Consider the following 25,488-nt stretch of genomic DNA (forward strand, 5'->3'; position numbering starts at 1 on the left):
GCATTTTTATCAGTATCAAGTATTTTTTTTTCATGAATTTGATCAGTCAGAGCATATCCATTCATTGAAATGTGTATGTGAATGAAAATGTATTTGGGTCAGTCTTTTACTTTGAGCCCTTTACAAGCTCTAGCCTATTTATTATTAAGTAAATTGTGATTAGAAGTCGAAGTTAAACATAACTCAACACAGCAAAGCATCCTTAGAGAGATTCACCAAAACAAGAGTGCTGTGTTGTCACTCTGTGTCTTAATTAAAAGCAGGTGTCAAATCAAAATGCTCAATATGCTTAATCAACTGTGATTTTAACCACTCTGTGTACAATATCGTACGGTCCCTTGCTTATCAAATGAACCACACACTGATTCTGGAATATAAACTTAAGACGAGTTACGTCCATGTGAGTAACGTCAGCTCCACCGGGAACAGCCCGGACTGCGGCTGCAGCCGTGTCAAACAACCTCCAACTGATTACAGCTTTCAAGGGAAAGATGGCGACCCGAGTCCTTCAAAGAGTCAGCAAAGGCCTGAAACAGACGAATAATGGGCTCCAGGCGAACGGGCAGGTCACGGTTGTCGTAAGGTAAGACATTTCTATGTGTTATTTCTTAATGCAGATGTTAAAAATACAACCAAAAAATGTGTTTTGCTTGCGTAGAGTTCACCACCAATGACAAAGTCCGGTATGCTAGGTGGCTAAGCTAACGCTACGCTAACGTAGGGACGTTGGCTGCGTTTAGAACCCCGTGTAACGTAGCTAGCATTAGCCATGTAGCTCTAAACTTGCTAACTTTCTGCTAATGCTAATTATTAACCTGCAGTACTACAAAGTTGCAAAGCGGCTTGTGTTTGCACTTTATCTCACGTGCTTCATAGTTTTGTGCGTAGAATGACAGTTACTATGTGTAGAAATAATGCAAAGTCACAGCGGAGTTTCTGTCAGTCCCAAACTTCAAGGTCAAAATGCAATGAATATCTGCACAACACTTCTTGTTTTGATTAGTGAATGGCCCAGTTTCTTGCTCCGGCAGTTGTTGTCTTCAACCACCGTGTGTAAAGACAACTGTACTGCTGCGATTTATAAACAATATGGCTAAAATGTGATATTTTTGAATGCATTATATTATTTAAAACAGTTGTGTTTGCGTAAGCTGGCAAACTGTCATAGGAATGCTTCCTGTTAAATTACAGTAACAGTCGCATGAAGTAGGCTATTTGTTAGCACTTTTAAATTAAGTTTATTACTGAAATACTGTTCAGGTGGGAAGGCTGCTTAGGAGTCCATGCAGACTAATCCTCTGGTTATGTGCAGTATGCACAGCTTATAGCCTTCTTTGCTGCTGTACTCTGAGCTTGAATTTCTCAGCAACGAATGAGTTGGATAGTCTTAAGACATTTGTACAAAGTTCATAGCTGCAGACATTACTTACCAGTATACAGTGCAACTTTGTACTGACCCCAGTCTTATTAAGAGGCACAGTGCAAGGCAGTTTTATTCATATAGCACTTCAAATCACATCTAAGCTTGTTATGCTTTACATAAAAGATGAGAGAGGCTTAAAAATACAACAGTGTGACACCCAATGTGTTTTTTTTTAACAGAAACATGTAAGAAAATAAACCTTATTTACTTGTGACTAACATATGCACTGAGCAAGACATTTTTCAGTAGAACAGCAAAGTTCTTTTTGCCCCATGTTGAACGAGCTATGTGACATGATGGAGACACAGCTTCTAAATTACCTCAAACAAATCTTTGAAATTTCTATGCATACATTTTATTATTAGAAGATGGTCAACTTACACATCAATGTCATGATGCAGTGATTGCAACAAGCTAATACCTGCTGATATGTTGATCTCGACACAAACCACGTGCACACTCACATAGTAACTAATCACAGCCCTGAGAGAGTAAGACATGTTTTAGGTTTGCTTTTTGAACTTAAACACAGTTGTGACAGATCTCAGGTCAGTTTGCTCCAGCGAACAGGACCTGTTTTTAGTTACTGAGCAAGCCAGAAGTGTACTGAGGAGCCAAAACATTTGGTGCTTTACAAGCAGCATAATTGTATGCTGCACTAGTCAGTCAGTTTTTCTATTGTTGGCAGTCATTTATTTCTTCATTGTGTAGCAGAAGGTGCTGGCTGTATGTATCTAACTTTGGTGTGTTGTTTCACCTTAGGAGTCTCTCAGCTTTCCGTGAAGACAGCTGGTTCAAGTCCCTGTTTGTTAGAAAGGTCGACCCCAGAAAGGACGCTCACTCTCATCTGCTCGCCAAGAAGGAAGACAACAACCTGTACAAAATACAGTGTAAGTATTGTGTGTGACTTGCTGTTACTGCAGTAAAAAAAAAAAAGATTACTCTGCCTGCATGATTTACATTGTTTTAAGATGGATTTAAAAATGTTTTTGTCCTAAAATAATCTCATGAAATCTGATAGTTGGTGTATTATCCACTCATGTTTTGTTGTTTCCTTGCAGTTCACAATGTCAAGCCTGAGTGCCTTGATGCTTACAATGACCTTTGGTAAGATGTTCCTGTCCCTTAATTGACTTCATTCAGATGACGAGTCAAGGAGCTGGTTTTATAAACAGTGCAGAGTTTTTACACATTTGTGTTTGTGTTGTGTGTGTGTGTACCCTTAGTGCGGACGTCTTGCCTTCCATTCATGCTAACCCTGAATACACTTGTGAGCTTGTGGGCACATGGAACACCTGGTACGGAGAGCAGGATCAGGCAGGTAAGCGCGCGCTTCAAGCTCTATGTCTGAAAGTTACGGTACAAATGTGCAAATGCCACTCACAAGCATTAATGGCATTTTAATGGTTAATTGATACCCTGCACAATCAGGTTGTCTACATAAAACAAACGTCCTTCTCAAGAGAGAAAATGCTAAATCAAAAACACAGACAAGATAGTAGTGCTCAAAAGTTTTGTTGAGTAATCAACAGTTAATGAATTGACAGCAGTAATTTATCACACAAGTCGTTAAACAAGTAAAACAGGTTCTTACATGTGAGCATGTGTTGCTTCATTCTGTTCTGAATTATTTAAATTGAATATTTCTGGCTTTTGAAGTGAAGTTTGGACAAACAAGCAGTTTAGAGATCTACCCTTAGGCTCAGAAAAACTGTGATGAATAGTTTTTACTAAAGATTTTCCTCTCCAAGACAAACATTTCCTAAGAATATTGCCGTCTCTCTCCTCCTTTGTGACACAAACCAACACTTTGACAGCTTTTCTATTTTAGTTAATTATAGCTGTGAATGTACTGCACTTTTCCTGGCCGCTGTCCATTTTGTCCTCGTGGTGACATTTATCATTGCTCAGTAGTAATCATGCCTCTCATGTTACAGGGCAGTAATAGCAGCCTCAGTTAAGGTAATCTTAAAGACTGCATGAATAAAACATGTTCACAGTCACAGCGTGTGCGCCTGGAAACAATATCCAGTACTATGCTCTGAAAAAACTTTGTTTTACACTGTAGGAAACTTGGTGTCGAATATGCAGTTTTCATAACTGATTTACTTATTCAGCGGTTGATTTTTCAGCTTGATCACTGTATTCAGCGTATTATTATTATTGTGCATTATCTTGGGGTTTTTCATACTAATCGGGTATAGCTGATACTGTCTCGTGTAGCAGCAGAGTAAATGCTTTTCTACATGATGCGAAGAACTTTTGCATTGTCTACTTTTCTTTTTACTTAACTAATAAATGTGAATGTAATAAAGCCAGTGTTGTTTTTTACTGCAACATTTTTCAATTGAAATCTCACATTTTACCAGATGTAATTGTGGTAAAATGACTTCCTGTCGTGTTTTCTCATGGAAGTTGACCAGAGGTTCATGGTTGATACACTTGATCTCACCATGCCAGCTCAGATCACAGGTGGTCTAGATATAAATAATTAAACTACACTTGCTAATGTAAAATAATATCTTGCCCAGAGAACTACAGACACATCTAGATACACATACGAGAGCTGCATTATTTTTGGCTCTTCTGCTCCTTCTATTCTAGTTCACCTGTGGAGATATCGGGGAGGATACCCGGCTCTCACCGAAGTCATGAACAAACTCAGGCAGAATAAGGTAACGGGTGCTCGGGTTAGTTCAGTTCAATTGTAGTTGGTGACCTGTAGGCCACCGTCTCTGGCAGTGCACCCATCAAATTAGATTCACAGACCATTTTTCCACCCATAATGTTTCCCCATTTTATGTGTGATGTTCCAGCTGTGTGATTGTAATTTTGGTGCAATAATCTTTTAAGCTCATTTACTGAAATACTTTAGTCTACTGTGAATAAGGTAAGTGCAGTTAATGGACCCAGTCTTGCCTTGTCCATATTGTGGATTCCTGTTTTATGTCAAGAGGTTGGGGAATTTTCTGTTTGTTTGTGTGCCTGAAGTTTCACCAAAATAACTTTTATGACATAACATTATTTAGAATGAAAATAAGTACGCCATGTGTAAACTGCAAATAAATTCGAAACCATTTTCAGGCGTCTTACCCACATAAATGTCACTCATTAAAGTGGGCACTAACCATTTAAAATCAGTCTGTTATTGATCACAAACAGGCAGATTAGTGTGGTTACTTCCTTTTTAAAATTTGGTATCCTGAACAATTGCATATTTATACATGAATTTTAGGCAATTAACAGATAATAACCCAGATTACTCACGGTGTAATGGAATGATTATTTCACAAGTAATTCAAAACTGACCAAATTAGTTAATACAAGGAGATTTATGTGAGTTGGAAATGGATGCTAACCACCCAAAACAGATGACAAAGGGTACGACTATGACTGTACCTCCACATGAGACGAGGCGATTTGTTGTTCCGGGTGTATAAAATGCTGATGCACTTAAATGGTCTAACCTCAGCTGATATTCTGCAGCCAGTCTATCTGACTTTATGGCCGTGATCCATCCTGCTATCTAACCAGAGTGAAGTATTTTAAGAAATGTAGCGTTTTTGTCTGTAGGCCCTAGACAGATGTACAGAGTAATGTGTTGCTGTTGTTTGTCATTGCTGTAGGAGTTTATGGACTACAGGAAAGAGAGGGGAAAGATGCTGCTGTCTCGTAGGAACCAGCTGCTGCTGGAGTTCAGCTTCTGGAACGAACCCGTCCCTCGTCCAGGACCCAACATCTACGAGCTCCGATCATACCAACTCAGGGTAACGCTGTAGAAAATTTTCCAGCTTCCTCACAGTATGCATAAATGTATGTTTTTCTCTGTTGCTGTAGTAAACAGCCAACTTATCTTGCACATCTCTCCGTTCTGCACATTTTTATTTCAGCCGGGGACGATGATCGAGTGGGGAAATTACTGGTGAGACATAACTTTTTAAATGCTGCTCCTTATTTTTACATTTAGTATAAAAGAAACTCAAATAGGATTCATTTTTATAGTTAATCTGAGAATCTCTTGAGTTTTCTCTTAGTGTTTGGGTAAGAGCTACCATTATCATGCACCTGTTAAAATTTCCTCACTACTATTTTATTGGTTTTACAGATTGTAGCAGATGAATATGAGTCAACGGTACTTTTTGGCTACACAGTCTATGCATGAATCCTCAGCATGACAAACTGCATCACACATAATTCACAAATCTCAAGCATAATTTTTTACCTGTTTATCCTGCATTCAATATGCACCTGTCTGATTAATAATGACTGGGAATATGCCTGTTAATGTAATAAAAACCAAAATGCTTCAAAACAATTCTGAAGTTGTAACATCAAAATTTGATGTATTAATTGTTGAGAAAATGTTGGGATATTTGAACTTAAAACCTGCAAATTCACACTGATTTAATTAGGGATGTATGATAATATTGGCAATATCAGCTTTAAATTGATTGATCAGAAGTAGCCAACGTGCTTTTTCTTATTTTGCACAATGAATGAATATTAGATATACATTAAAAAAGTATTGTATTTAATGTCTCCATCTGTTGGTGGGCTATCACAGTAAGATTATGCATGCATAATGTGTTGTTAATTCCGCTACAGCAGACTTGATCACTAAATATAGGTGGAGAAAAAAGTGGATACATTAATATTGGTATCAGTTATCGGTCAAATGAGTTGTTACATATTGGCATACTGGATATCGGCACAAAATCCAATATCGTGCATCCCTAGATTTAATCAATACAACTCTTTAATTGAAATTTGTTAATGTTTTTTAATGTAACGACCCTTTGATGCTCCGCAGGGCACGTGCGATCGAGTTTCGTCAGGAGAACCACGAGGCAGTGGGAGGCTTTTTCTCACAGATCGGAAGCCTGTACACAGTTCACCACTTATGGGGTGAGCATTGTTTCCGAGTTTAAATTCCAAATTTACATATTAGGGACATTTAAAAATGCATCTCTGGATTGCTAATAAGTGCACAAATGTGTACATAATATTCTTAGCAGACTACTGGGTATATCTTTGATGCCCCCTCAACAGTTTGTTACTATTCAGGAAATATATCAGATACCTTTTGGTGATGAAATTAATCAATATAACTCAATGTAAAAGTTTCAGATCTGAACACTTTTCTAAGGATACTTCAGGTATTCTGCATTGATTTGAGTAAAAACTGTATAAACATAGCAATATCTTTTTTCTTTTCATTTAGCCTACAAAGACCTTCAGTCCAGAGAAGACACCAGAAATGCAGCCTGGCGGCGTGAGGGTTGGGATGAGGTTGTTTATTACACAGGTACGTCTTAGTTTGCCCTCTTATCTCTGCTCACTTTACCTTTCTGACAGCAGAGGACAGTATAATCTAACATCAGCTCTGAGTGGAGTCATATCATGATGATGATATTAACATGAATGAATTCAAGCAAATTTAATGAAAGTCATAACAAAATATGTTACTGAGGTTTTTGTTTCATAGTTCATTGTATAAAACACCAGTTTGATCAAGCGTATGTTGGCCATGTGGTTGTATACAGTATATCATGTTCAGAAAGGTAGTCCTATTAATATCATGTTTTTAATTTGATATGCTATGGCCAGTGCTATTCGTCTGTCTGCCTAAATGGAGTGACCTGACTTGCTCACGTGACCTGGTGATAGTTGAACTAGGTCATTGCAGGTAGTGGTGCATCCTTTTATTCAACATAATTGAGACACATTCACATTATAAGGATACACCGTGCAGTCACATGAAAGAATCTGTCCTGTCACTGTGCTGCCAGTTTGAATACTTAGACACACACAAGATTGGAAAGCAACATATTGCATGTATTTTGTCATATTTAATTTTCATCTTAGAAAAGTGACATATGAAAACAGACTTACAAACATACTCAACCACTGTACAAAAAATCCTCTTCGCTACCAACAAGCCAAACATCAGGGACATCTGTACAGTATGTGGCAAGAGAACATAATGCATCTTTAATACATTTTATGTAAGTAAGCCATATTTCCAAAATAAGGTCGGGGACAGGGGACAAGTCTGATAACTGACATGCTGCATAATTGTGGTGGATTGTGGTGCACATCTAAACACAGGGATCTAACAGTCGTTCAGCAGTTTGTGAGTTCTAATCAAGGATGGGTGATCGTCTACATGAAATGGAAATACTGTAAAGACAACAGGTTGTGTTCATTTCAGGTCATTATTCTTGCTGATATTAAGGAAAGGCCTTCCTAAACATGGGATTTAAATGTGTTTCCCATGATATTTTAATTTAATTAAATAAGACTGGTTGTTGATTCATCCAGGTTACTAAAGTGCAAGTGAAAAGTGTAACCGATCCCTCCCACTTACCCCTTCGTTTTTTTGTTTTGTTTTTGTGTGTGTGTGCATGGAAACAATACACAGAAATCTCTAAGACTGTTGTTCCTTCCCCACCCCACAGTCCCTCTCATTCAGCACATGGAATCTAGAATAATGATTCCCATGAAGAATTCGCCCTTGAAGTAACCACAAACAGCGGGGGAGCCTCTCAACAGCCACTGCAACTGTCGCACTGACCTGTGGAGAGCGTAACCAACCATCAGAGTGTGCACTGCCAGGGAAATCTGCATAACATCAACATGCTGTTTCAGTTTTTGTTTTTCTTTGTCGTTTCTTTACTCCCCGTTTCTGTGTGGGCTTAGAATGTCTTATTTCGGGTGGTGGAAGTTCAAAACAAATCACCAAAACTGCATCTGTTACAGCGGTTAATGTGTTACTGATTCATTAATGTGCTTTGTGTAGACAAAATATAATTTGACATGCCCCTCCTCTTGACTGTCTCTATCTTTTACAGGGTCAGATATCAAGAGCTTTGTCGTATTTTTTTATGATGATACAAAAACATCGGTGTTTGAGTGATGAGATACCAAGAAGAGATCAAACATTTAGCAGTTCTAGTGCTGGTCACAGGGGCTGAAAATGTCTGACGGTCTTTCAGAATAATGACTCGTAAGCCCTGTTGCACTAGCAGATCACAAACAGTACCTGCCTCCAGTATCTCACAACAAAAACACTGCACCCAGAGCTCACAGTTCACTATCAATATGAATTGGGTAGCTTTATATGTTACAGATGATGGTCAGTTTTGCAAAGAGGAGCGTGCTGTTTACAAATCAGTGTTGTGAAATAGACGACGAAGCTGATAATTACAGGTATAGACACCTGTGTTGTAGGGTCATGGTAAGACTCTAGCTTTATATACAGTAAAAGTTCACCAGATATACACTCATCTAGAAATTGTGACTTTATGTTTACAAGGCTTTGATCCAGCCAAATGATTACAGTGTGTACCACTATTTGTTTCAGAATCATTTGGCTGGATGACCAGATTCATAATGAAAACGCACAGAAATTAAAGTTCACAAACACACTACTGAGTGTCAGACTAGTCAGAGCATGAAGCTAGACTTTGATCCAGAGCATTTCATTCCTGCTGGATATGTGAGTAAAGCGTCCAGATCTTTGGGTGAAGTGCCGAGTCCGCCAAAGGAGTCAGTTTTCCTGGTTTGTATCTTCACTGTTAAACTGAGCACATCTCCAGATTCTTATCTCACTGAAACAAAGTGGCATATCTGGCTCTTGCAGCAGTGGAGGAGACAGGATCATTCAAATGATAAGATTTTTTTTTTTTAATTTCTGCAGAACTAATCAGTATCTACAAACTGCTGTACACTGACTGGTTTGGCCTGTCCCTCTGTCAAGCAACTAATGCCAACCGGGTGAATGTGAGCTCTAACTGAGATTAATGTTTTTTTAAATGGTCAGATTGTAGATATACATAGTGGGTTTATAGACCAAGCCAGACATATGGTCAATCCTGTATCTGTAAATGAAGTGGGGGGTATTCTAAACTATCTGATGTCGGTAAACGTGGACGGGAGAGAAGTAATATCTCAATGTGGTAAATGTGAATTGCAGTGCTTTCAGATTAGTTGTACATATTGAATTAAATTCTAATGAAAAAAAAAAACCTTGGACTCCTTGTATGTCATATATTTCCATATCAGACAATCGCAAAGGTGACGTAACACGCTTAACCGGCGCGTCGTCTAGGGTGTGACTTATGCTACCTTCAGTGGATGTCGGAAATCTCAACTCTTCAAGCGCACAATTAACCACCGACGAAATTGTGAATGGTGACCACTGCATAAATGTGTTTTCCTGTTGAGTGTACCTGAGAATAGCAGTCTTCCTCCACGGGACCTAGTGAAAGCAAAACGAATAATAATAGCCCAAGTAAGTTAGACAACAGTAGTTGTATTATCATTATTAGTTGTTTAGTTTTATTTGCAAAACCTATGCAGTGTTGAATCTGTTCTACCCCAAACTGAGTCTCCCCTGCCCTCTCGTTATTCCAATAGTAGGTACAATCACTTGTAATCGGATCAGTGAGGATTAATTTGAACGGGGAGTCAACGCTTCCTAGAAATCTGCAATGTCCGAGCCCAGACTGTGTACATAAAGGCATCATGAGAACACGTGTTGGAGCCTTCTGGAAAGCGACTCTCCTTTCGAGAGCGTCTGAGCCCGAGCAGTGCGGACTCCCTACCGGCGGTACTTTTTACTTTTACTTCGCTGGCCGAGTTGCTTCGCCATGGCTGCCGTGAAAGCTCTGAACCCAAAAGCAGAGGTGGCCAGGGCCCAGGCCGCCCTGGCGGTTAATATCAGTGCCGCCCGGGGGCTTCAGGATGTGCTGAGAAGTAACCTGGGACCGAAGGGGACCATGAAAATGTGAGTGCCACTGGAGCCCTTTGTGCAGCACGCGTGCTAAGCTACCTTTGCTAAGTAGCTAGCTAGCTAGCTAGCGTTAGCTGCATTTCACCGGTACACCGTGTGCGCATGTCGCACTATAGTCATCCTGCAGACACCTTATAATGGATGTATTTTAAATTTGCAAAGTCTCTACTGTCTACTGCTGTGTCATCCTCCGCCACAAAGTGCTGAATCACATTGTCGGTCAGCTAGGCCCCCCACAGGCTAACGGATAGCGGATTTTCCCGGGGCACGTTGCCCTGCCCAGTCATCGTCACGATCCGCTTGACAACCGCTAAGCTAACATTAGCATGTTAGCATCAGCCGGTTAGCTTATTACGCTAACATGCTCAGAATTAATCTCGGTTAGGACTCATAATCACACACTGTCTGCTAATGTTAACTTGTATCTTTAACTGGTAAACTACATAATCACTGGCAACATTAACGTTAACGGTTAACGTTAGTTATTGTTCAGTGTCGGGAATTATTTCTGAACTTTAGTTATATTGCTAACAGCGTTACTGCATCTCTGTCAGTGTAACTGTTACAGATACTTGACATGGTAGTAATGGCTGACAGACAACTTAAACTTTTCTTGACTAACTGGTGACATACAGTAGGTTGTAGCTAACCAGCCTTTTCTTTGGCGAGTTAAAATTAACTCCTTCCTGCCTGTTCGGCTCTGCAGGCTGGTGTCTGGTGCAGGGGACATAAAGCTGACCAAAGATGGCAACGTCTTGTTACACGAGATGGTAAGGAAGTGCTGAACTGTGAGATGACACTGATTCTGTCCAACTATCCTGTTCCTCATTGTGCTTTATTATTGGAGCGACCACACCCCTAATTTATGCTGATGCCATTTAAGCCTGTGCATGTATATTTAGCATAGTCCCTTATCCAATAAACAACAACAAACGACTACATGTATGATTAGCCTTGTTTACTTAATGAGGCATTTATTATATGAGGAATTTGGCGTTTGTGTTTAATTAGAAAGAGTATTTGTGGGACAACATGTTTATATGTGAATGCAAGGTATTAAAAGTATCATTTTGCTTCCTAATTGGGGCACAAAACCACTAATATATTCTCGAATATATTGATGATAGAAACATGAACACCCCAAGTTTTTAAATGTCTTGCAAAGTGCTAACATTTTAAATGCATTATAATGTTTGCCATGGATTTCCAAGTGCTGTTAATGTCCAGCACCTCTCCCTGGACTCTTGAATATCTGCCACAGTACCCAGTCTATACTTCTGACAAGACATTTTTTTAGATGTCACCTTGGGCTCTGTGAAGTAGTCTTTGTTGTCCCTCAATAAACTGTGAGAGTTTTGTGCCATCACTTGTTTTTTACGTTATACTTTGCAGCAAATTCAGCACCCGACAGCATCACTGATTGCGAAGGTTGCCACGGCGCAGGATGACATCACAGGAGATGGAACCACCTCAAATGTTCTCATCATCGGTGAACTGCTGAAGCAGGCTGACCTCTACGTGTCAGAGGTAATGGAGAGAGGCGTGCTATTTAAAAGCTTTGCTGTCATATGCATGTTTTGTTATACACTCAGAATATACACCGTGTTTTCTTTTTTTAAACCTGTTACATCCCCAGCAGAGATCAAGGGGAAAGAGGGAGTAACACAGTGAAATGGAGGGAACTTTCAAAAAAGGGGGGAAAAAAAGCAAACAAAACGAATTGCCAGTTTAAAGGAAGTTAATTCAAAATGAAAACAGGGGAAAAGGACCATCAGTGAAAAAACAAGCTCCAAAAGGGAACCGGACCGCCTGTAGCAGGGACACACAATATAAAGAAAAGATTAAACACAGCCAACAAATATCACCGCACTTAGCCAAACTCTTACTTATTACCCATGTCTTAGAGACACACAACTGTCACAGCCTTCTGGCCCACTGGCACCGGCACTACTCCTCCTTCATCCATTTATATCCTCGCTGATGAGGAACACACAGGCACGTGACATAACCAAAATTAGCATGTGAATCTCTTTGGTCTGCATTTATTTAGAACTGTATTTATCTTCCCATCATAATTCCCTTTTGATTTTATGCTGCAGGGTCTTCATCCAAGAATCATCGCTGAAGGCTTTGAGGCAGCGAAAGAGAAAGCCTTGGCTGTTCTAGAGGAGGTGAAGGTGACTCGGGAAATGGATAGGGAGACCCTCATCAACGTAGCACGCACCTCCCTCAGGACCAAGGTCTACGCAGAGCTGGCAGACCTCCTCACTGAGGTGAGACATGAGGAAATGGAGTTCAGTGTACGCAGAGCTGAAAGTCAGCAAATGAACCCACAGCAAAGATTGTTTTGTTGGTTATCTATACTCTTAGCAGACTAGTTTATCCCTTTGGCTGTAAAATGTCAAATAATGACAGCGTAGTCAGATAATTGCTGTGGTGGTCAGCGATTATTTCCAGTCGTAATCTTTTTTGTGCTTGGTGTGTGTGTGTTTTCAGGCTGTAGTAGATGCTGTGCTGGCCATCACTAAACCCAATGAGCCCATTGACCTGTACATGGTGGAAATCATGGAGATGAAGCACAAGACTGACTGCGATACACAGTGAGTATTTATAAAAGCTGAAGGACTTGGAACAAGAGGCATCTATCTATCAAGGTTAACGATCTCTGAGTCCTGCTCCTTTTTGCTATGTGCTCAAGACACACATACCTGCCAACGCTAGGCTGCGAAAAGAGGGAGATTTTCTGGGGAATCGACAAAAGGCCTACCCTTAAAGCCCCCGACCGCATATAACCCTAAACCACAGATGAATAGCATAAATGCAGGGATGTGAAAGTAAAATGACTTATTTACTCTTAAATTCATAACTCATTTTAAAATTGAAATACATACAAAATGAACAAAGTGTTTTAATAAAAAGTTTAAACATAATATTAAAACTAGCCCACAGTGTTTCCCATTTCATACTGACATCCAGGCCACGTGCAGAACAACACTTGTGGAGGGCAAGAGAGACAAGTGGCTCTTTCCTACACACACAGGCAGCATTTTCAGAACAAAATTTAACAGGCTGCAGTGAGAGTCTCTCTCCATGCGATATTTAAAAATAGCGGGTTTGTGCATTCGGTCCTTCTCAGACAAGCTCGGGGGTTTAGTATTGAGGTAGCCCACAGGAGAGACACTCCACCATGCTTTTTTTTTTCTCAGAGTGCAGATTAGAATATATGCAGTTCACATAACCTGGTTGAAATTAATATATGATCCACTCATTACTAAAAGTGTGTCATATAAAAACATGACGTCAACATAAAGTGATGGTCAAAGCTGTCAGTGAAATTTAAGGTGTGTTGATTGATTCACGTCATGATCTCATGCACTGAGTAACAAGTTTAACGTTCCACCTTAAAAGTCGCTGGCAGTCGCCCAGTGAATTAAGTTATTTTTTTCTCTGACTACAGCTGCTGCAAGAAGCAACAAAACGTCCTTTCATTTTATAGTTACAGTCTACTAATAAAACTGTCAATGGTATGAACAGTGGTTACATGAGCCTCAAAACCAGCCACAACTCAGCCCTGAGCAGACGGCTATTGACCAATCAACGGACTGCACAGTTCACAGCTCCACCTTTTAGTACTGGATCTATGTGCTAGGTACCCCAACAGAGGGGGGACCAAAATAGGGACAGTACCCAATCGTTCCATTGGTACCATCCACAACTTTTCATAGTGGAAATGGAATAAAAGCGTACCAAACTGAACTTTACTGTACCGTTCCATTCAGTGGAAACGGGGCTTAAGATTTTCAGTGTCAGAGCGGAGAGCAGAGGCAGAGCGAGTGCAGCTGGGCAGGGTGGACAACTCATGTTCCAGACTGGTTAGTCAGGTATTGCGATACAATTTGAATGTAATGTGTGGAGGAGATTATACTGTCCTCAAGTCTAATCTGGCATTTTATTTCCAAATTACCACTTGGTAGCACAGCAGGAGAAAGGATTAAAAACCATGAAAATCAGGAGTGTTGGCAGATATGATAACAGTTGAGCACGCTTGGTTCCCCTTCAGAACCTCAGCTAGGGCTCCTTTGTGCCATATTTAGATATGCTATGTGCATGGTTCGACTGTTGAAAAGAAACACATTTTTCACCATGGTTGTGCCGGTAATGAATGCATACAGTACTTAATGTACTAAGGATTGGTCACACCATCTTTTACTGATAGTGGTCTAGGGGTGTATTGAGGTCCCAGACATCTGAAGGTTGTTGCTTTTTTCCCCTCTCTCAGGCTGATCAGAGGTTTGGTGTTGGACCACGGTGCACGACACCCAGACATGAAGAAGAGGGTAGAGGACGCCTACGTGCTGACCTGCAACGTCTCCTTGGAGTATGAAAAGACGGAGGTCAACTCTGGCTTCTTCTACAAGAGTGCCGAGGAGAGGGAGAAGCTTGTGGCTGCAGAAAGGAAGTTCATTGAAGATCGCGTGCAGAAGATCATCAGCTTTAAGAACAAAGTCTGTCCCAACGGGGAGAAGGGCTTCGTCGTCATTAACCAGAAGGTACGTGTGAAGAGGATTCATGCAGTATTTGCATTTTCACTGCACGACATTTGCAGTGTTTTTTCTTGTCTCCTTACTGGGAGCAGCTCAAACAGTAGCTCGTTTAAGGTGTTTCATTTGACAATGTGCTTTAAAAACATCACAATCAAACTGTAAAAGCGTAACTAGTCGTATAAAACGGTGAAGGATTACAGGAAATGAGCAGACAAATGGATGTTTACAGAAAGCTATGTAATCCGTAAACAGTGCCATCTGTCAGTAGTTGAATATAAAAATCAGGTTTCTTCTTCTTACAGATCTATCAGTAATTAATTTCACCAAGCTACATGTCAATTCACATATGGTTTAAGACATTTAATTTCTTTAGTAAGCATTTTATGACGCAACACATGTCAGTGAAAATTAATCAATCTTATAAAGTGCACAGAGAACACCCAAGGATGCTAACGTAGCTCTCCCTGGTCTCTTGTATCTGTGCTACAGTAAATCTGATCTGTACCTCTGCATTAGGAGAGTCCACTCCTCCCCTACATGTATTCAGCGGATCAGAATAAACTCAGTTTTGCTGAAACTGACATGAATACACAATAAATTGATTCTTGAATTGATGAAGACAAATGAATGTTACATTTTTTTCTTTGTCCTGTGTAGGGTATTGATCCGTTCTCCCTGGATGCCCTTGCCAAGGAGGGCATCGTAGCCCTGCGCAGGGCAAAGAGGAGGAACATGGAGAGGTAAGAATGTGACATTTTCCCTACTTCAGATATAAATTTAGTAGTTGATCTGTTTTTGGGGGCAAGCACTGATGTAAAAGTAGACCTTACTGTGTTCGTTACAAGAATGGAAAAGAACACCAGCTTCATTCCTGAAGCAAATAACTCTGTAGTTGCGGGTATTTATCGACTCATGCTCCGATCTGTGGTAATGGAGACAGGACACAGGGGTGGACACCCCAATTTTTGCCCCTTTTCCGATGCACCTTGCTGTAGCATCTCTGACTCTTTGTCATCTCAGCCATAAATTTGTCTCTCTTTGCCCAAGCAGTGCTAGAACATTTTTCCAAATTAGTTGGCACTGAGTTTGGAAGAGAGACTAAAAAAAAAAAAAAAAAAAAAAAGAAGCAACGGCCGTACATTTTCACTGGCCTCCATGCTGCTTTTCACAGTTTACACACAGAAAGGCATGCTCATCTACAGGCTATGGGAATAGGGCTGCCACTAACGATTATTTTCATTGTCGACTAATTTGGCGATTATTTCTTCGATTGGTCGACTAATCATTTTATCGAAAAATGTGTTAAAATTTTGAAAAATGTCGGTTTGTCTCGCCCAAACCCCAAAATTACGTCATCTAATGTCTTGTTTCATACTCACACCACAGGGTTTTAGTTCACTGTCATGGGAGAGTGTGTAAAGCTGCCAATATCTGAACATAAGAAGCTGCAGTAAGAGTATTTTGGGGTACTTTTATAGTACTTTTCTATGAAAAATGACTCAAACCGATTAGTCGATTACTAAAATAGTCACCGATTATTTTAATAGTCGATTAGTCATCGATTAGTCGACTAATCGTGGCAGCCCTATATGGGAAAGGAGTTTATTTTGTTTTTTAGCGGGTTTTCCTGCATGTAAAATAACACAAATATACTTGCTAATTTTGGTGGATGACATCAGTGAATTTGTTGAGTCTGTGGTGGACTTTGTAAAACAACAGAAGCAACTGCAGACAAAACTATAGTTAAATCATTACATAACCAGAAACCATGGATTACCAGAACCATCTGGAATGCTATAAACAGATTAACGTCACAGCTAGACTGAAAACATGAACAAGCATGAAGAAGCCTCCCACAAAATAAGAAGAGGCGGTGGGAAAAAAAGGCAGAATTCAATGCACACATTGAAGAAACTGACAGGATTGTGTTGCACCTTGTATGATTTCATCTGACAAGTAAATGATTGAAAAGGGTTTAGTAGTCATACTTTGTTCAGCCACAGGGGAGCGCCTTTCAGCACAAATGCTTCATTGTGAGCAGTACAATATGTCATCAACTTCTATATTTTTTGTTTTTATCACAGATACTAAAATTTTTCGGGGTATGGCATGTTATGCACGCTATGTCAGTTGCTCTCACTGTCTACTGTATTCTATACTGTATGTGACATCTCTACCCCTCTGGGCCAATTTAGCAAGTTTTTTCCACAATTTTCCACAGTCTTTGGACACAGTCTTTGGACACAGTCTTTGGACATAAAATGTATTTAAACTGACATGTTGGACAAATGCTGAGAAATCCATTGTCGAAGAGGCAGAGATGCATTTCTTTTAATATAACACAGTAAATGAGCCAGATAGCTTAACTTGCATCAGGACATGGACACCTGCACAGATAACACTCTGTCAACAGCTGCATATTTATTATCATAAATCACATTAAAGATCTGAGTTATTTTCCCCTCTGCAGGCTCACCCTCGCTTGTGGCGGCATTGCCATGAACTCGGTTGATGACCTCACACCTGAGTGCTTGGGACACGCTGGGTTGGTTTTTGAACACACACTGGTGAGTATCCATCTGAGTTCTTCTGACTGTATTCTTTTATTTATTTATTCCAGTCTAAAGGTGTCACTCCTAATCCTGTTTGCAGGGAGAGGAGAAGTACACATTCATCGAGAAGTGTGGGAACCCTCGCTCCGTTACCCTGCTGGTGAAGGGACCCAACAAACACACCCTTACACAGATCAAAGATGCCGTAAGGGATGGTTTGCGGGCAGTCAAGAACGCCATTGAAGATGGTAAGATGAGAGGGAACCTGAAATTTTACCATATGACCGTTTCGTGGAAATATTTACTGCTGTGATGCTTTTTATGGTTTATCATGCATTGACTGTCATGTTGTAACATTTAAAACTTGCAGTTCAATTTAGAAAAGAAAGTTAGTTTTGTCCCTCTTCTGAAGCTTTGGTTTCCCTGTCTAAAGCAACTCTGTAAAGCCTCTCCAGACTTTGTTATCCAGATGCTACATTCAGCAAAATCTGCTTTACAGACAGTAGCTCCAGTCATTTCTTTATGTTCTTCTGCTTATCTTGATTTTGATTTTATCATGAAACTAATTACTGAAAATGTGCCCAGTTTATTTGTGTTTTTTTAAAAATAAAATTTAGTTGGTTTCATTTGCACAGCGAACACCCAGGGATGCTGATGTGGCTCTCCCTGTTCTCCCATGTCTGTGCTACAGTGACTCTGGTCTTTACCTCTGCGTTAGGAGTGTTTCAGTCTCTCCTACATGTATTAGCTGATCAGAACAAACTCCCCAATTTTTTTTAATTCAATTAGTTTTAAACATATCGTTCCTGCCTTGTGGAGCCGAGACAGTTATACCTGTGTTTTCTGAGTATTTTTTTTCCCCCCTCTTTGTTTCTTTAGGTTGTGTCGTGTCCGGCGCAGGTGCATTTGAGGTGGCTGTCGCGGACGCTCTGGTGAAACACAAGCCCAATGTGAAAGGCAGAGCCCAGCTGGGAGTCCAAGCGTTTGCAGATGCTCTCCTAGTCATCCCCAAGGTGAAGGATTTTTACCTTGTCCCCAGGCTTCCACTGTTTCTTTGTGCTAATAGAAATCTCTTGCTCCTGAATAATGCTGTAATATTTATAGTCCCACAAACACTTACATATTACACAGGAAAAATGTTAAAAAAGATTTGTTAGCATTCATACTGTATCAGCCTCTGAGTTTAAAAATACAACCTCCTTTGCAGGTTTTGGCCCAGAACTCCGGTTACGACCCGCAGGAGACCCTGCTGAAGCTGCAGACGGAGTACAAAGAGTGTGGACAGCTAGTTGGAGTCGACCTCAGCACAGGTCAGAACCACGGCACACTGTTAATAGAAGATTATTTTGCATAATATAATGGCTTTGCTGGAACTTGAGTAGGAGTTTTAAAACAGCATGGTGGGAAATAAGAGAGATGTCCTCTTGCAAAACCAGCGCGGTTTGGCAGTACTTTGATCTAGAAAATGAAATCAGCAGCAATTTATGTTTTTTGAGATGTTATATTATTTGTTAACTTTGCTAACTTTAAAGTGACTTGCTATCATTTCTGTTGGATAATCTGCAAGGTCCAATGTGCCCCACATTTCAGAGGCAATTTGCCGTCATGTTCACATTCATACCGCACAGTGCAAAGTGTCTTGTCCTTCAGTGGCATTTAAAATTTGTCACGGTTGTTGAAGATTGCGATTAAAGTCGTCAAAGGGCTCTTAATGCACATATTTTTGGGACAATGTTTCAAACACTGAACAATAAATTAGTCTAAAAAAGGCAAAACACTCAGAAAACTGTCAAAATTTAGCACAGTCGACCAGTCTTAATTAAAATTTTCATTTAGTCGACAGGGAAATTAGTCACCAGGATTATCCCTAGTCTTGGAAGCATAAGGGATGCTTTATGAGGGTTCTAATGCACTTTTGTCACAAGCTTATTTTTTACTTAAATCCTGTTGTTCTTCAGGGGAACCCATGGTGGCAGGAGAAGCAGGTGTTTGGGATAATTACAGCGTAAAGAAACAGCTTCTCCATTCATGGTAAGATCACACATTTCTAAACAGTGCAAGATCAATAATGTGGAATTCTTATGCATAATTTCCTCAAACTCGTATTCGACTCTTCATTTCTTTACAGCACGGTGATCGCCAGCAACATCTTGCTGGTGGATGAGATCATGCGAGCTGGAATGTCTTCTCTCAAAGGTTAAAGGTCCACTGAAGAAGCTGCAGCTGTCATCATACTCACAGGGATAGTTGTTTACCTGATGGTTCAGTCAACGTATCCCCAGTCTAGGAACTCTGAAGCATCCCAGTCTGATGGACGGCCCGCTGTTAACCCCACGGCATCCATCACAGCGTCTGTCAGAAACCATTGTTATATTCGTTTTGGGTTTTTTTTCCATGGATTTGTCAATGCCTCCCTCTGATTGGTTTATTTATGAGATTTTGTTAAGCACTGACCTCTGCCACTCAGTTCTGTTTCTACCCATTAAAAGTTTTCTTGGCTCTTGAAAGATTTGGTGGCTGTTTGTCTTTGAAGAGTAATCAGATGCATAACATACAGTTATTGACTGTAGAGAGAAACTGGCTGCTCAGCGTCAACAATATTCTTATTCTAATTGGGAGAGTGCACAAATATCATGAACAACATCCGGACCAATTTATTAAAACAGGTAAACAACCAGCAGTAGAATGTAACTTCAATACATATTTGGTACTTGAACTTGAGCATTTCCATTTTCTGCTACTTCTACTCCACAACAATTCTAAATGAAAAATATTTTACTTTTAACTCTGCTAAAATACAAGCTGTATTTACTTTAAAGATCAATTTTTATACACAAAACTGAAACGTTTATATGACATGCACTGATAGATTGAACTGCTCAACGCTATGTAATAGTCAAAACTGCTTCATCTCCACCAGTTACAGCAAAGTGCTTCTCACACATGAACGCATCATAGATAAAAAAAAATCCTTTTCCACTCTGATAACAGATGTAGAATATTTCTTCTACCACTGTACATAAAGTAAATACACATACTTACGACCATGAACAGAAAAAACTTGATTGAATGGTTTAAATATAATTTCTTAGTCTATGCATGCGAAATTTCCATTTAAAGCTTCTGAAACAAAAATGTCCGGCGTTCATGTAGTACAATCATAAAGGGCGTGTTTAGATAAATAACAGGTTATTTTAGATCGTAATTAGTAAAGAAAGTCAAGGTTGTAAACGTGGATATAAAGTAATATATCTTCAAGGCTTTAATAGATGATGAAAGTAATTTTACAAATACACTTATCAAGGGGGTGATTTGTTCTTTAGCTAGACGAGTTTTTAAATTTTCATGTAACAAACTAGCTTCATGTTTAAAAAAAAAAAATAAATTTAGTAATTGAAGTTTTGTCTATTTTTTTATTTTTATTTTTTCCAACTGTAGCACGTATATAATTTAGCGGCAAGAAGCAGCGTTTTATTGTCTTAAATTTAACTTCAGAGTTTAAAAATTATAAATAAAACTTTATAACTTTATAACAACATTGTGTCGCTTCATATCATTGTTGTAGGGAAAGGGAAAAAATCAATTGAAAGAAATTAAATACTTAAATAAGTTTTTTTTAATGAAGCGGACCCTTTTGTTTCACACGGAACCTGTTTAGCGTTGAACCCATTTCCGGTGCAACGGTTAGATCTGTCCGACAGAAATGTATCCAAGTTTGGGAAGTTTTGCTGATATTTAGCTCTTAAACTTGTATTTTTATAAACGTTATATACACATACGTAATGCTTCATTAATGTTAGCTAAAACTAGTCTGTTAAAATGAAGGTTAAAGTAGTGTTTCTGATATCTGCGGTGGTTTTACTGACAGTGTCGGGTAAGATATTACTTTTTTCTGAACATAACGTTACTTAAATTATATTAACACTGAATCGCCATGATAGAGAAAAGTTTCGTTTTGACACACAGCAGCAGATGACATGTTGAGTATACCAGGAGGAAAGATGTTAATGGGAACCAGTGCAGCTGATGGGAGAGATGGAGAGGCTCCCACCAAGGAGGTTCAGCTGCAGCCGTTTAAAATAGACACATACCCCGTCACTAACGCCGACTTCAGGTAATCAGACTTGCTACCTGATATAGGAGTGTTTTGATATTACTTAGCAAAATATTATATAACTAAACCGCTGACCTTGATTCACTACAGAGACTTTGTGAGAGCACAGAAGTACAAAACTGAAGCTGAGACGTTTGGTTGGAGTTTTGTGTTTCAAGACTTTGTGCCAGAAGAGCTGAAGAGCAAAGTCACACAGAGGATTGAGGTAGTGGGATTTTTGATCAATCAGAGCATAATTGTTAGTCTGACATCAAATGACCATTAATTAATCATTTCAATCAACAGGAAAACAACAAACATTTCTTGTTTGCAGACTATCAGATTTTAAGATTTGCTTCTGCTCCATGTTTTACATTATTGTAATTGATTTCTTTGCGTTTCTAGCTGTTGGTCAGACAAAAAAAAAACATTATAATAGTAATAATGACTTCAGTGTGGGCATTATAGACTAAATGATTAATTGTTTAAAAAATAAATAGATTAATCAATAATGAAAATTGTAGTTGATGGTGTAGAAACATTTGGCAGTTTGCCATACATACTGTAAGAACACTGTCAAATACACTTGGTAGACTTTAAATATAGCAATTACCATTTGTAATGCTGTCCAATGGATAACTTTTGATTCTCGTCCTTCTTATTCAGTCTGCTCCTTGGTGGCTGCCTATAGAGCGGGTGTTTTGGAGACAGGTGAGGTGATAAGTCTCTTCCTTTGTTGTCTGAATATCTCGTAGCATGCCTTCAGTGCTGGCCTTTAACTCCTTTGACCTTCCTCTGTTCAGCCTGCAGGACCTGGTTCAGGCATTCGGGAGCGCCTGAGCTTCCCGGTGGTTCAGGTGAGCTGGAATGATGCTCAGGCCTTCTGTCGGTGGAAGGGCAAGAGACTGCCAACTGAGGAGGAGTGGGAGTGGGCTGCACGTGGGGGGCTGCAAGGTACACAGTCAATACACTGAAAGCATAGAAGAAATACTGTATGTGCCGCCATTATGGTTATATGTTCTAACTTTTTGACTGTTTGTTCGCATCTGCTCTTGACTGTTTTATAGTTTTGACGACCACCTTGTTCAATAATCAGTGTACAGTTTCATTGTTTGCAATGTCCTCTTATCCCTTTCCTGCCTCTTGTGTTCCAGGTCGAACTTATCCGTGGGGAAACAAGTTCCAGGCCAACAGAACCAACCTGTGGCAGGTCAGCTCACAACAATAATGCGTGTTGCAGAAGCACTGCACAGTTATACGCTCTGACAAGAGATTTACTGATATGTATTTTTAACTGATGTGGTAGCTTCCCTTTGTTTCTGCAGATAATTATAATACTTTCTTCGGCTAAACAGATAAATTTTGGTGTAAAACTTTATTAGACCTTCTTATCCAAAGGTAATCATGTGTCGTTGTTTATAATAGACCATGATAACTAAACTGTATTGCTAATTTGTATTAATTAAGATACTTATAGGAAAATTCTGCTGTAAGAACAATGTGTGTTTGGTATGATTTTGAACAATGCTGACGTTTTGGCCTGTTGAACTTTATCAGAGCAGCCAGGTTGAACAGTTTATCATGGCCAGAATAAACTGGTGAAACTGAGATTGGTCAACTCTGTCCTGAAGATCTGTGCGTGCTGCCTTTTTACCTTGAAGTATGTTGGAACATTATGAACCTTGTTATAGCACCACAAACAAACACTGGGAAGGTGCATCCTCTGAAAGTCTGAACTATTTTAGATCTCCTGTCATATGAAAAAGTCATGTTCATGTGAAAGCGTTTGAAAACACACGCTTTGTAATAACTTAATTTTCTGAATGTTTAAGGGATCGTTTCCAGATGTTGACACCGCAGAGGATGGATATCATGGCATCTCTCCGGTGGCAGCATTTCCTCCTCAGAACAATTATGGTAAATGTCTCTTAGTTAACATTAAAGTATGGTCAAAGATTAGAAGTGCTAGATAGACATAGATGTTACAGAAATATCAAAACCAAATAGAGAGTTAGGTACTCTGCTGTGAGTGTTTCTCGCTTTGAGAGGGATTCGATTCAGTCAATCAATCAATCAATCAATTGCTTTATTTGTCCCCAGTGGGGCAATTAGTTTCGCAGCAGTGGGAGCAACACAAAGTATAAAAGTACAAAAATACACAAATACACACAGCATAATAAACATAATTCATCTGGTATCTCTGTTAGGTCAAATGAAAATCCTATGTGAAATAATATATATGTTTATTCTTCCTACAGGACTGTATGACATGATGGGAAACACATGGGAATGGACATCCACACCTTTTCCAGCAGCACAGCCAATGTACGTGCTGCGCGGTGGCTCCTGGATCGACACGGTGGATGGCTCAGCTAATCACAAGGCACGAATCACGACCAGGTGAGTTATTAAACAGAAAAAAAGCACTGTGTTTTTAGACTCTGACCTTACAGAGCAGCTGTACAGCTGTACGGCAATCCTGACTGATGGTTATGATTCTGTGCCCTGCAGGATGGGCAACACCCCCGACTCTGCCTCTGATAACCTGGGATTCAGGTGTGCTGCGAGTGACGAACAGAAACAAGGGAAGAAAAAAGGCAAAACTGAACTGTAGCAACAAACAGGAAGTCATAAATATTAAATGAAGGACAAGAAAGTTCTTTTGAGCCAGACAAAGAAAAAGAAAAAAGCAAGGGACCAATTAAGTATCAATGACTAACAATGAATTTTACTAATGGTGACAGGACGACGTGAGTGAAGAGACAAACTGTATTTCTCCTGTGGAGAACTTTTTATTAATGAACTTGAAGAACAAACACAAACATACTAATACCTAACATTCAAAAAATAAATGATTTTTCAAATAAAAAATAAATTTATTGTTACTTCCCCCCCCCCCAAAATAATGAGACTAGCTGCAGATTATTTTAGGGGCATGACTGAAGGGACTTCTTGCCGCACTGACTGGAAGAATTAGGACACTCTTTGACTGTCACTGGCAGTCTTCCTCCTGCACGCTGGGATCTGTCTTTTGTTGAGTGTTTTTATGTGACTGGAGAGTAAATCAGTCCGTCGGTTTAGTCACAGCCTGCTATAATCCCGTCTTTGTCTTTTTGTTTACTCTCTCATCTCGAGTGGCCAGCTGAGAGGTTGTTTGGAATCATTCTGATTAACACCACAGATAAAAAAAAAAAGAGTTTTCAGCTGAACTCCAGTTTTGTCTAAGTAGCAAGTTACTGTCTTAATCTAAGAAGTGATGGAGTGCTTTTGAGCTGACCACACAATCCAGTTATATCATGCAAGTGAAATGTGTTTTTAGTGACTGACAAATATTTACTCAAGGCAAATCAGAGCTGGCAGCTCGGTTCTCGTAACATACATGTATGAGGACAGTGTCGCAATTCCTTAATTGTCAAACGGGAAATTCAACATGTAGTGTTTCAAAAAATGCAAATTAGAATGAATCTGGATTTATTTCATTTTTAAATTTTCCACTGAATTACAGCCCCTATTTATCAGTGTCATAATTTGACACTGTTGCATAACACATCATTAGTTTATAGGGATTCACATGCATGATGTGGATGCTTGCAGACCCTTTAGTCCTGAGAACTTCACCTCAAGATTTGTATTGAAACTCACAAAGGGGAAAAAAGGATGCAAAAGTTCAACATAACTTGCTTTCTGGTGAAGAGATTATTCAACAGTGATACAATATTTCATGTGTGGAATGTAAATCAGCCTGTTTTGAGATTTTATTTGGGATATATTTTCTTGCAGAGATATTTCTGTCTTGTTAATGACTATATTCTAGACTATAAATGTTACTAAACAAAAGAAATGCTGGGAATAAGTGGCACTGTCCCATGTGGTTAGTGGAAAATTTCTGTTTTAAAGGGACAGTTCTCCCTCAGAATCAAAAAATCAAATACATTTTCCTCTTACCTATAGCACTATTTATCAGTCTAGATTGTTTTGGTGTCGGCCGGTGGATATTGCAGATATCAGCCATAGAGATGTCTGCCTTGTCGTGAATATAATGGGACTAGAGTGCCAAAAAATACACTTGAAAAACTCAACAG

At 39.5% G+C, this 25,488-nt stretch overlaps 3 protein-coding genes and 1 non-coding gene across 5 annotated transcripts; all 4 read left to right on the plus strand.

Annotated features, from left to right (window-relative positions):
- Positions 1-8: 8 nt before the first annotated feature.
- LOC126384141 (protein NipSnap homolog 2-like) lies at positions 9-8,249 on the plus strand. Its single transcript, XM_050035081.1, has 10 exons — positions 9-583; positions 2,186-2,313; positions 2,485-2,530; positions 2,650-2,744; positions 4,028-4,098; positions 5,050-5,190; positions 5,314-5,345; positions 6,234-6,328; positions 6,645-6,728; positions 7,882-8,249. The coding sequence occupies exons 1-10, from the start codon at positions 492-494 to the stop codon at positions 7,944-7,946; spliced, it is 849 nt and encodes a 282-aa protein (XP_049891038.1). The 5' UTR covers positions 9-491; the 3' UTR covers positions 7,947-8,249.
- A 1,719-nt stretch (positions 8,250-9,968) lies between these two features.
- cct6a (chaperonin containing TCP1, subunit 6A (zeta 1)) lies at positions 9,969-19,820 on the plus strand. The gene is made up of 13 exons (XM_050035070.1): positions 9,969-10,211; positions 10,924-10,987; positions 11,610-11,744; positions 12,317-12,490; positions 12,714-12,817; positions 14,497-14,767; positions 15,419-15,501; positions 17,232-17,328; positions 17,414-17,561; positions 18,193-18,326; positions 18,521-18,623; positions 19,272-19,344; positions 19,442-19,820. Exons 1-13 carry the CDS (start codon positions 10,075-10,077, stop codon positions 19,512-19,514), a joined length of 1,596 nt encoding a protein of 531 aa, XP_049891027.1. The 5' UTR covers positions 9,969-10,074; the 3' UTR covers positions 19,515-19,820.
- LOC126388400 (small nucleolar RNA SNORA22) lies at positions 15,187-15,323 on the plus strand. Its single transcript, XR_007569748.1, has one exon. It is a non-coding gene; the product is annotated as a small nucleolar RNA SNORA22 (small nucleolar RNA).
- Positions 19,821-20,981: 1,161 nt separating the features above from the next.
- On the plus strand, positions 20,982-24,281 carry sumf2 (sulfatase modifying factor 2). Of its 2 annotated transcripts, none has more exons than XM_050040271.1 (9): positions 20,982-21,187; positions 21,280-21,427; positions 21,518-21,632; positions 22,073-22,117; positions 22,210-22,360; positions 22,561-22,616; positions 23,239-23,323; positions 23,665-23,806; positions 23,918-24,281. In XM_050040271.1, the coding sequence occupies exons 1-9, from the start codon at positions 21,133-21,135 to the stop codon at positions 24,018-24,020; spliced, it is 900 nt and encodes a 299-aa protein (XP_049896228.1). In that variant the 5' UTR covers positions 20,982-21,132; the 3' UTR covers positions 24,021-24,281. The 2 variants fall into 2 exon arrangements, with proteins under 2 accessions (XP_049896228.1, XP_049896229.1); XM_050040272.1 differs by having other exon boundaries at positions 21,283-21,427.
- The last annotated feature ends 1,207 nt before the right edge of the window (positions 24,282-25,488 follow it).

Source organism: Epinephelus moara, chromosome 3, assembly GCF_006386435.1.
Source record: "Epinephelus moara isolate mb chromosome 3, YSFRI_EMoa_1.0, whole genome shotgun sequence".
NCBI lineage: Eukaryota > Metazoa > Chordata > Actinopteri > Perciformes > Serranidae > Epinephelus > Epinephelus moara.

What these genes read in the sequence shown, in the direction of transcription:
- cct6a (XM_050035070.1), top strand. Translation starts at nt 10,075, where the DNA reads ATGGCTGCCGTGAAAGCTCTGAACCCAAAAGCAGAGGTGGCCAGGGCC. An exon ending in TCGTCGTCATTAACCAGAAG is followed by an intron (nt 14,768 to 15,418) that starts GTACGTGTGAAG and finishes TGTCCTGTGTAG; the next exon opens with GGTATTGATCCGTTCTCCCT. An exon ending in AAACAGCTTCTCCATTCATG is followed by an intron (nt 19,345 to 19,441) that starts GTAAGATCACAC and finishes ATTTCTTTACAG; the next exon opens with CACGGTGATCGCCAGCAACA.
- LOC126384141 (XM_050035081.1), top strand. Translation starts at nt 492, where the DNA reads ATGGCGACCCGAGTCCTTCAAAGAGTCAGCAAAGGCCTGAAACAGACG. An exon ending in TCCGATCATACCAACTCAGG is followed by an intron (nt 5,191 to 5,313) that starts GTAACGCTGTAG and finishes TTTTTATTTCAG; the next exon opens with CCGGGGACGATGATCGAGTG. An exon ending in CACAGTTCACCACTTATGGG is followed by an intron (nt 6,329 to 6,644) that starts GTGAGCATTGTT and finishes CTTTTCATTTAG; the next exon opens with CCTACAAAGACCTTCAGTCC.
- sumf2 (XM_050040271.1), top strand. Translation starts at nt 21,133, where the DNA reads ATGAAGGTTAAAGTAGTGTTTCTGATATCTGCGGTGGTTTTACTGACA. An exon ending in GGTTTTACTGACAGTGTCGG is followed by an intron (nt 21,188 to 21,279) that starts GTAAGATATTAC and finishes TTTGACACACAG; the next exon opens with CAGCAGATGACATGTTGAGT. An exon ending in AGCGGGTGTTTTGGAGACAG is followed by an intron (nt 22,118 to 22,209) that starts GTGAGGTGATAA and finishes TCCTCTGTTCAG; the next exon opens with CCTGCAGGACCTGGTTCAGG.